Source organism: Geospiza fortis, unplaced genomic scaffold, assembly GCF_000277835.1.
Source record: "Geospiza fortis unplaced genomic scaffold, GeoFor_1.0 scaffold159, whole genome shotgun sequence".
NCBI lineage: Eukaryota > Metazoa > Chordata > Aves > Passeriformes > Thraupidae > Geospiza > Geospiza fortis.
Window position 1 is genome coordinate 283,427 of NW_005054563.1, and position 10,871 is coordinate 294,297.

The 10,871-nt window shown below is 47.2% G+C and overlaps 1 protein-coding gene across 2 annotated transcripts in view; it reads left to right on the forward strand.

The window, feature by feature from the left end:
• The first annotated feature begins 4,896 nt into the window (after positions 1 to 4,896).
• Positions 4,897 to 10,871, forward strand: part of DIPK2B (divergent protein kinase domain 2B) — a 17,812-nt gene continuing 11,837 nt past the window's right edge. For both annotated transcript variants that reach the window (XM_031064161.1, XM_005429651.3), the window contains exons 1-2: positions 4,897 to 5,310; positions 10,482 to 10,746. In XM_031064161.1, coding sequence (XP_030920021.1) covers positions 5,081 to 5,310; positions 10,482 to 10,746 — 495 coding nt within the window. In that variant the 5' untranslated portion in view covers positions 4,897 to 5,080. The remainder of the gene's footprint in view (positions 5,311 to 10,481; positions 10,747 to 10,871) is intronic.

Consider the following 10,871-nt stretch of genomic DNA (forward strand, 5'->3'; position numbering starts at 1 on the left):
CCTGCTTCGTGCAGGGAGTGACCAGCACACCCCGTTCTGCTGTGCAGCCAATTTTCTTTCCACTGTCATTTTCCCTTAGGCTCGAGATTCCTGCATCTCATTTTCAGTCTGTGGATAGTGATGCACCAAAATCCAGGATCCTCTGCCACAGTTTTTGCTGCTTGGCATGGCCTCCCATAAATGCTGGAAACACCAGAGCAGCTGATAGCATTCAGTGGCCTTTGGTACTGACATTTCACCTCTCACAAACTAGAACTGGTCTTGTGCGTTGGCTGCAGTGCCTGAGGCTTTTCTTCTCACTGGCTTTTTCTTCCAGCTTGCCTACCAGAATGTAAAGACTTCCCAAAGAACAACAGGTTTCCTCTTCTGCAGCAGAAGAACAGAGTCAGGGAAAATCCAAAAATACGGCAGATACAGAACAATACCTATTTTTATATATAATTAATATACTCGATTATTGTTGCTTCAGATTAATTGCATCCAAGATTATCACAGAATAAGAATTATTCCCTGGTGAGGAAACAAAAAAAAAGGTCAAATTTGTATCACTCTTTTAGTATTCAAAATGTAGAAAAATTCATACATTCAAAATGTAGAAAAATACATTCATTCATATGTTCAAAATGTAGAAAAATCCATACACACACAACATCAAATATTCTCAAAGAGAACTGAAGTGCAAACATTTTCTGCCAGCTCAGCTGTGGAGCTTCACACCATCCACACCTCAGTGGCCCCTTTTCCTGTCTGTATTTGTAGTCTGGGCAGTGGGGTTTGTTTGCTTGAGTTTTTTCTCCTCCTCTTCCTTTCTCTTTCATCTTTCAGCAAAAGAAAAAGGGAAAGAAACAGGGTTGGAGAGAACAAGACTCTGTAACAGAAGCTGTCCATTAAAAATCCAACTGGAACAAAAATTTTCTGTTGCAGATCGCTTCAAAACAGATGTTTCTTTCATAATCATGCAATTGGGAGGAAAACAGAGAAGAAGGAAGTGATCGCATCCTCCCAAGTGCTGGGAGTTTTGTAGCATTCAGAGTCACATTTTTCGTTTTGAAAGAATTGAAAATGTGTCAAGCTGCTCCAGCTATTAATCCACACATCCAGCCCGAACTGGGATTGAAGTGATAAGCAGTTTGATACCAAGTCTGTACTGATTATTTGGCAATAGTTTAATGATTATCTTGGATGTGATTAATGAAAAATGCTATTAATAATAATCGTGGTTGCACCACGCCCTGAGCTGCTTTCCACCCTGTCCTGTGAAGCTGCTCTGTGTGACAGCCAAGGTCTTATCCGGGCCCTGCAGGCAGCATGACCCAGGCAGGGATTACTGAGGGCCTCAGGAAGAGCAGGAGCCTCTCCTCTTCCAGCAAAACTTTGATTTTTCCTGTCTGTTGTTTCCTTTCTGTGTGTGGCAGTGAGATGCAGCCCTCCTGCAACCTGCCCAGCAATCCATCCTTGCTGAGCAGGCTCTTTTGCAAACCTGGGCTGGAGAGGAAGATGAGATGATGTGACACCCAAAATCTGCTGGTTTAGGTTGGCCAAGCAGCAAAATCCCCATGAGCAGGTGCAGGTCAATAACAGCAAAGACCCTGGTGGCAATGTCAGCTGAGGAGCAGCAGCACTGCACCTTCTGCTCCTCTGCAGCTTCATCTGGGATGCTTTGAAACGCTTATTGGTGATTATCCCAAACTATTTATTTAATTTAAACTAATTTTAAAGGTCTCCTGATCTGCAAAGTCATTTCCAGTGTCCCAGTGGAAAGAGGCAGAGAGGAACACCTGGATTGCATTCATGAATTGGGTGGAAATCAGGAGGTGGGTTAAGTAAAAGTATTTCATCCCATGAATACTTGGGAAAAACCAGCTTGTGTTCTCCTGATCTCCTCCAGAACCAGCAGCAAGGGAGGGCAGGCCCTCTCCCACCTCGGTGAGCAGCTGGAGATCACAGCCATACCCACCCAAACCCGCAGGAACTGGGTGGTTTTGGGACCCAGGAGCTCCTCTGCCCACGTGGTTGTGATCAGAAGTGGGGCTGTACTTCCAGGTGTGTTCCCACACCCCTCATGGCATGTGGGGAAAGGAAGGATCAGAGGCTAAATAAAAACTTTTATCTCTGTTGGTAGAAACCACTCCAAAAGCTTTTCTGCAGTAGCTCTGACTCAATAGAGCAGTACATTCATATTGATCCTTTTTAGAAATTGTTAGAAATTATAACTTCTAGAACACTAACAAGGCTTTTCTGTTAGGGCCATGTTCTCACAAGTGTTACATAGGAGTCTCTCTTGTTGCATGTTTTGTGAAGGTTCCATGGGGTTGTTAGGGCCAGCCCTTGCTTCCAGCAGACACCAAGGTGATCCATGCCCTGAAAATCCCACATCCTGGCACAAGGAGAAGATCTGCAAGGCTCCTGCAGACCTGGCTGCTCTCCACCTGACCACAACAGCTCTGTACCACCGTGTCACCAGAAGGAAAGGAAAACAAACGCAAACACAACACTCACCAAGCTGTGGTTTCTCACCTGCCTCTCTGGCTAGTTCAGATATACATCTACTCATTTTTAAGCTTTGGTTTTCCAGTGCTGTGAGCATGAATGTTTCCTACACACATCATCTGTGCTCAGGGACTGCCCAGCCTGAGCAGAAATGTTTGAGGGAAGGAGGGAGCTCAGACCCTGGGGGTAAATGCAAATGCCAGCAACAAGCCTGAGGTGGTCACGATGGACCTGCTCCCCCATTCTTTGAATAAAAAGTTGCTTTTATAACGCTTCAAGGTAATGCAGGCGTGATACACTGTACAAAAGCACCCTTACACGTGCTGTTCCTAGGGAGACATAAACATTGCTTTACATGTGTCTGAACTACACAAAAGAGCAAGAACAACACAGACATTGAGGCATCTTTAATAGCACAGAAAGCCCACTGCCCATGCATTGGGTTTTGTGCCAGACCCTGGGGTTTGCATTGAGAAAGGCTCAATTACCACCCCCAGAGGCTGAAGCCTTTCCCTGGGGCAGCAGAGGCTGGGGCACCAGGAGATGGAAGCCTTGGCGTGCCTGCTCTTAAAATCACAGCACAGGACAGGAGACAGAAGGGAGGCAACTGAATTAGTAAAGAAACTGAAGGGTACGTGGTTTATGCATTACGTAATGAAGATAAAGACAGATTGCTGGTGTGTAATTTTGGTACCATCCAGGGAAGAGCTGGGCAGGGAGCAATGTGGGCATGGCCAAATTTGCAGAGCTACTGGCAGGAAACTGTGGGCAGGGCTGATTCCTGCAGAGGGGAGAGGAACAATGTACCAGCAATAGAAAAGACCAGGGATAAACTTCTGGAAGTGGGACACAGCTAATATTTGTTTAGCTCTGGTTCTGTCTGTTTCCACCAATATGTCTCAAAGAGCTTTACCTTGGAGTGTTAGGCCAAATGTGATGATGGCTCAATGCAGCGTTGTGCTGAATGCACTTGCTGGTGTATTAGCACTGCCCAGCCCCTCTGCTTTGCAGCTTCTGCAGGGTTCATGATATCCTCCTTTCTTCTCAGAAGGCATTGTTATCTTCCTCTGTCAGTGCTGTACCTTCTAGACAAACCCCAAACCTCACCATCTCCATTTTGTGCACAGGGATGCACCAGGAGGTGAAGCAACCTCCCATGAGGGTGTGGAGCCAAGGAGAGACCCAGGATCCCCCAAGTGTCACAACTAAGGAGTTTCTGTGCTTTAAATGGTTGCCTTGCACTGCCAGGATCACCCAGCAGCTTGTTCAGAGAGTGAGGGGTAATCACAGAGCCCAGCACACATCCCTGTAGCTCTCACATCCCTTAGGCCCATCAGGTAAACACCAGAGAGGACAATAAAGGATGGCTACAGTGCACCTTTTCTTCTATTAAAAATGTGCTGGGAAATGTCTTGGCCACTTGATGCAAGTAATCCAGCTGGAGGGATAAGAAGTCTCCAAAGGCTCAGACTGCTCCTCCCTGCTCCCATGGTGAGATATGGCCCAGGAGAGTCTCCTGTGTCACTGAAAACACAGCAGCTGGGGATGGAGAGGACCCAGGCCCAGTGCCAGCACAGCTCCTTCAAGGTGTGCTTCCCTGGCCCTGAGCAGCATCCTGCCAGATCTCCTGGCATAGTCCCCAGTACCCAGGCCAGCATGGGTTTCCATAACTTCCAGTTTATGGAAACTTCCAGTTTCTATAACTTCCAAGTCTTTGTCCTAACAAGAGCAGCTTTTGGTGTGATCACAGTAATCTCCAAGTCTATTTGAAACCTCTGACATTCTCCTGAGTTCACCCCCATCCCTTTCTCTAGCTTCTTTCCAGTGCCAGGACCATCAAGAAAAGACATTCCAAAGCACACAAGTCTTGCTGAAAGCCTCATTTTCCAAGAGGGGTGTAGAGGTCAGGCTGCTCTATCAGCTGGGAATTTTGGGAAAGCTGCAGGCTATCCTGCTTTCCTTTTTTTAGCAACCACTGCTAAACAATGCTGTCTTCAAGAAACAGAATAGTGATGATTCCACCTGACAGCCTTTCAAGAGAAGGGTCAAGGAAGCATCCAAGAAGTCATGTCATGCACCACCACAAATCTCCAGGAGTAAAGCAACACCAAAGGTCTGGCTTCTGGTAAAATGTGCATTTCTGCCATGCTACTACTCCTCCCAAATCAGTTTTTTTACTAAGTGTCCCACATGTGCCCTTTTCTCCAGCGACAGGATATCCTTCATTTGTCTGCCCCAAGAGCAGATGAGCACTTCTTGGTGCTGTTTCCCAAGTCGGCTGATGGGAGGGTCAGCAGGGGCCAAAGCAGCTGCAACAAGGAGAGGAAAGATAACCATGGCAACCCAAGTTATCTGCATCCTCCATGTATTTCCTTCTCCCCACCCTACAGCATATCTTTCCCACCCAAACCTCAAGCCAATAGAGCCAGTGACCAGCTGGCAGGATGGGGACTGCAGCAGTGTCTCCTGCACCCAGAGTGTCCGGCTGTGTTTCGGGGCTCACCGCTGCAGGCTGAAGTCATCCAAAAAGAGACTGAAATCCTAGAGAGGGACAACTTGCAAAAAAGCAGAGAGCTCTCCACTACTGTAGATGGGGCGCTGGATATGCTGCCTTTGCTCCAGAGCTGCAGATCCATTGATGCTGCTCCTGGTTTTGGCTCTGGGCTGTAACCCTTCCACAGCAGCAGCAGCAGCAGCTTCTCCGTCTGTGCCCCACGTCAAACCCAGCTACAGTTTTGGCCGGACTTTCCTGGGACTTGATAAATGCAACGCCTGCATTGGGACATCCATATGCAAGAAGTTCTTTAAAGAGGAGATAAGGTCAGAAACTCAGCAGAGTAACTTTTTAAAGCCTTCTGTATAGTAATTTGAAAGCTGCCTGTTAGAATTTCCAAGTATTTTCATGAGCAACAATGCAAAGAGCAGCTTAGCACCCAGCTGCCATTACAGCACTTAGTGTTTTAATTAATGCCTGTGAGTTCATGCTTTGTCTCTTTTCTTTTAAAGCAATGAAAACATGATCAGACTTCAGCCCTAAATGATAACTTGAAAGCAGGAGTAAAAGGCACAAATGTCTGTCTAGAAATGGGCTCTGAAAAAAACTCAAGGCAGCAATGGGGGAAGGGAAGAGTGAAGGAAGAAATCAGCCTGTTTAGATTTACTGGAAGTATTTCATTATGAGCAACTGACTAAAGGCAAAAGGGGGTTTAGCTTTGTATGCTCCCAACAGGGTATGTTAACTACAAACATACAAACATGCTGTATAATTCCGTACCAGGTGCAACAACGTGAATGTGCAGAATTTCACGTTTTAACTAAGATCAAAAGGGATCTAAACCTGCCTGAGGGATGAGGACTTCTGCACATGAGGTTACCCACACGCTTGAAAATAGCACGCAGCCAAATGACTGGTACATTTTGGGGAGATTTGTGTGAGAACTTGAAGGCAGAAATTGCATCTGCCTCGCTGTTGATGAGACACACACTGTCCAAGTGGTCATTGGACCAATCCAATCATTTTTAGGCTCAAAAGCAGAGCGTATCTGATGACAGCAGGGAAAATGTTGCCACTTGAATTTGAGGAAAAAGTCAAAGGCAGTGCTTGGCAGAGGAAGGGTTTATTGGGTCTGATATGATTTATAGAGCCATATGCACTTTCTTTTATAGATATAAAAGCCTGGGGGAGAAGAAATTATTATAGTAAAATTGTATTTTTAATGCTATAATGTAAGTAGTATAGTATTAGACAAATCACCATTTTTATCTTAAACTATCCTATAAAACGCAGCATAGTAAAACCATAATGGTTTCTCTGGGATGGACTTGTAATACCAGACATCCATCCTTCCACTGCCGCTGGAAAAAGGCAGCTTGTGGCTTTGCTGAGCCAGAGCACTCCTTGCTGTTGCACACTGGGGGTCCCACTCCTTGTCACTTTGCCCTTTTGCTTTCCACATCCACAGTGTCAGAGTGAGAAGTGAGTGAGGAGCACAGGGGTGATTGCTGGGCTTCTCCCAGCCCAGCCTGGATTCCCAAAATGCAGTGAGTGAGGAGCACAGGGCTGAGTGCTGGGTTTCTCCCAGCCCAGCCTGGATTCCTGTCCCAAAATGCAGCGTGGATTTGCAATCAGCCCAGCATGCTCAGCTGGCTGCCGGGCTGGTGTGGGTCTGCAGGGACCAGGGGTGCATCCAGGGTAGGGTCTGCTCTACATTTTATGCCTTGCAGCAGGATGGCACCACAGCTGCCCCAACCTGCTGCATCCCTGCTCACCTGTGCATGGCTTTTAGGGAACTGCAGCCAGGTACAAAGCAGCTCCCTCCTGGTTACTCCCACTTGGCCACTGGGGAAGCTGGGGCCATGCAGGTTCCCTCAGCCCTGCCAAAGATAGCAGAAGTGCCTCTGGCTGCGGGGTTCCAGCTGCACAGTGGGCTGTGGGGGAGAGGTGCTACGTGAGCCAAGGCAGGAGGGCCCCGTGCTGGATTTCCTCCAGGGGACAGCGGGAACGGGGTGCAGGCATGCAGAGGGTCCCACTGGGCTCCAGGAGTGCAGAGCCACAAACATGTGGGAGCACAATTCTCCTGCCTCAGGGGACACAGAGTGGCTCCCTAAGCCAGACAGTTCTTTTTCTCTCCCACCAGCCTGCAGCTGGCTTCCCACACGTAAGTGATAACGTGAAGTTCTGCTGTGAGCGCTTTGGGAAGGGGAACTTAAAAATGTTCTCCTGAGCACTCACTCAGCTTCAGGCTTTCCTTGCATGGGTAAAACCTTTTCTCCCACTTGATTTCTTGAAAAACTGGGATTATTTTTTGGCAAGTGGGAGCTGAAACTGGGGAAATTTCAGTGGTGCTTACACTCTTTGATCCGCCCTCGTACCTTTTCACGTGTTCGCAAAGGTGGATGGCGCTTGGGCTTCTCTGTGCTAATTCACATTGGAACATGCTTCATTAATTCTCCATCATTTCTGGGAGCTCTGACATGCGTTCACAGTGAGAAGATGTGAGTTTTGTTCCCAGAACAGCTGGTGACTCATCTTGTGCTCTAATGTTCTATACTTCCCTTATCTTTGCCCAACTTTATCCATCTGTAAATGAGGACACCAAGCCTGTCTACCAACTGTACTGAGAGCAGAGTGCAGTGGAAGTTTTTGTAAAATATTAGATTTTCAAAATACTGCAGAACTGAGCCAACCAAAACTATTCAAAGACTTGTGCCAATGCTGGTCCTGAGCTTTGTCCAAAAATAATGGGAAAGAAGACTGAAAAAACTGGAATGATTCATTTAGAAGGGGGCTTATAGGCCATTTTGTTAATTTTTTTGTTTTAAGACTTAGCTTACTTTAAAAAAAAAAAAAGAAATTCCAAATGCAAGCAAAATTATTTTGGTTGAAACAAAATACTTCATTTCATTCAGGGAAAAAACAAAGGAAAACTAATTTGGGTTTCTTCAGCATTTAGTTCTGGGTTCATCTAAAATCTGTAATCTATGACTCACTTATTTGCATAGATTTTTACTGAAGGTCTTAGAGGATTTGCTGGCCCTTAGCTAAAAAGCTCTGTACGAGAGGGAGCGGTTACAGCACAACTTGATGATGAATCCTGAAAGTATCCAGCAAATGTGCCAGGCCAGCACTGTGCTGCCCAGAAATGATGCCAAATACAGACTTGCTGCAGCCCATGGCGGGTTCCCAGGCCAGGGTGGTTCTCCCCCCAGAGATCTGCAGAGGGAATCACTCCATCCACCCTCAAATGAATGCTCAGCCCTGCATTTCACACATCCATGTGCTGCTTGCACACCAGAGGTGGCACTTTCCTGCTCTCTGCCTCATAGGAGCTCCCCTGAACACACAAGCTTGAGTCAAGTCACAAGGCATATTTGTGCTTAACTAAAAAAAAGGAAAGAAAGAAAGAAAGAAAGAAAGAAAGAAAGAAAGAAAGAAAGAAAGAAAGAAAGAAAGAAAGAAAGAAAGAAAGAAAGAAAGAAAGAAAGAAAGAAAGAAAGAAAGAAAGAAAGAAAGAAAGAAAGAAAGAAAGAAAGAAAGAAAGAAAGAAAGAAAGAAAGAAAGAAAGAAAGAAAGAAAGAAAGAAAGAAAGAAAGAAAGAAAGAAAGAAAGAAAGAAAGAAAGAAAGAAAGAAAGAAAGAAAGAAAGAAAGAAAGAAAGAAAGAAAGAAAGAAAGAAAGAAAGAAAGAAAGAAAGAAAGAAAGAAAGAAAGAAAGAAAGAAAGAAAGAAAGAAAGAAAGAAAGAAAGAAAGAAAGAAAGAAAAAGCCCAGAGCCATCTCTTCCCAGTACGTGCCTGGCACACTGTGCCCACTTTGCAGATTAGGCACTGGGAGGGGTCCTGATGCACAACAATCACAGTGAGGCACAGCAATTATTCTCTTTTCTTTAATCCTAGCTCAAAATCCTAGACCAAAACCAAAAAACCTAAACAAAACACCAACAAATCCATCAAAACAAAAAACCCAAACCCAAACAAAGTGTTTATTATCATGTCAGGTACTTTAATTGTAGGGAATCTTCAGTTTCATATCAGGCAAAATGCCCAAACAACTGAAATGCTGGAATCCACCAACCTGTTCTCACAAGGTTGCCCCACTTCTAGTCATCCTCCATGGTAAATTTTTGGAAGGAGGCACATGGCAGGAGTTGAAAGCCAAAGCAGGGGAAGCACCAGGGTTTCACCCATCCTGGGCACCTATGCCTGGCCCAGAGCTCAGCTGCACAGGGTCTGTGATGGGAAAGGGAGTGGGATGCTGCCTTCAGGAGGGATCATCTGATCGGTTTCTGATTGCAGATGGTGGCTCGTGTCACTGAGTCAGTTATTTGCCTGAAATCATAGAAAATTAATCCTCTGTGCCAATTTCCCAAATGGAACTTGAAAGAAATGACCAGCTTCAGCTTTCAGATTTGTTAATGTCTTGTAAGCTGTCTGAAACTCCAGCTAGGCTAATCCTGCTGGGAACCTCTTGCCTCTCCTGTTTCACTTCTGAGCTGCCGGCTTTAATTTATGGTGAGATTAAATTAGGACGTGCTTTCCTACGCACTTGGACAAAGAGCTAAGGGCAGCAGGGTTCAGAGGCAGCAAGGGCAGGATGTTGGCCAAAGCAAAGGTCAGAGTTGGGCCATTTTCCAAGAGCAGGTTACAGACTCCCTCCCAGAGCAGGCACCGTGCTCCTCGGCTCCGGCGTGCACGACGCGCGTGTGGGCAGGGCTGAGGGGGCTGCTGAAACAAAAAAAAATTACCCAATTACCCAGCCCATATGCTCCCCTCCTGTGCCTGTGGAGGGGGAGCGAATTAGTGCAAGATCTCCATGGCTACAGAGGTGCTGCACGCCCAGGGCACGCACACCCTGTCCCCCCATCACACCCTGTCCCCCCATCACACCCCAAACTCTGCTGATATCAAGGAGGTCACTCATCCTGGCTGAAAAATAGTCAGGGATGTTGGGGGAGAAAATACAGGCAGGGATGTTGGGGGAGACAGGTAGACCCATGCACTGACAAAATCCACCATGTCAAAACAAGAGGTCATTTTGATATTCCCAATTGCATTTGTTGTCAGGAGATTTTAACATCAGGAGAGTCCTTTAAAGTGCCAAGTACTCCTTTTTGGGACACTTTGTCTAGAAATAGGAAAATTTAAAAACACCAGGAATTCTTCATGAACCAAAACCCTGCAGCCCTCTCCCTTTCCTCCCTCCCTCTACCCAAAAGACCCAGTCTGGGTGTTTTACCCTTCACTCCATGGCAGCATTCATGACAAGGGATGGTACTGGTGGGAAGCAAAGAAGGACTTTTTTACCAAAACACATTTCCTCAGCTGATGGTTTCAGCCTGCTCACCCTGGGGCCACCCAGCCAGGGCGACTCAGCCTTTGCCAGGCATGGCAGGAATCCCCAGGGGCCAGCCTGGAGGAGCAGCTCAGCGGGGCGGGCGCTGTGTCCGTGCGGCTTTTAACCCGCTCTCCGTGGGGCTCTCCTTTTGGTTTGGCAGGTTTGACACCTGGCTTTCTTCTCATTTAAAGCTGCCCCCCAGCTCCCTGCTCAGCTACTCGGGCAACTACACGGACGATGCCAAGAGCTGGCGGCTGGTGGACATCACCCGCCTGACCTCCAAGTACCAGCACGACCGGGCGGACAAGCGCATCTGCACCTCCCTGCTCAGGACCAGGAGCTGCAGCCTGGAGCGCGCCCTGCGCCGCACACAGCGCTTCCAGAAGTGGCTGCGGGCCAAGCGCCTCACGCCCGACCTGGTGCAGGTCTGTCTGGGGGTTCTGGTGCCCCAACACTGCTGGGGGAGCACGGGGGAGAGCAAAACCCCTGGGGTTTGGGGTCTTGTGGGGATGTGGTTGTGACTCACTGGCTGGGGGGGGGGGTTGGGGGG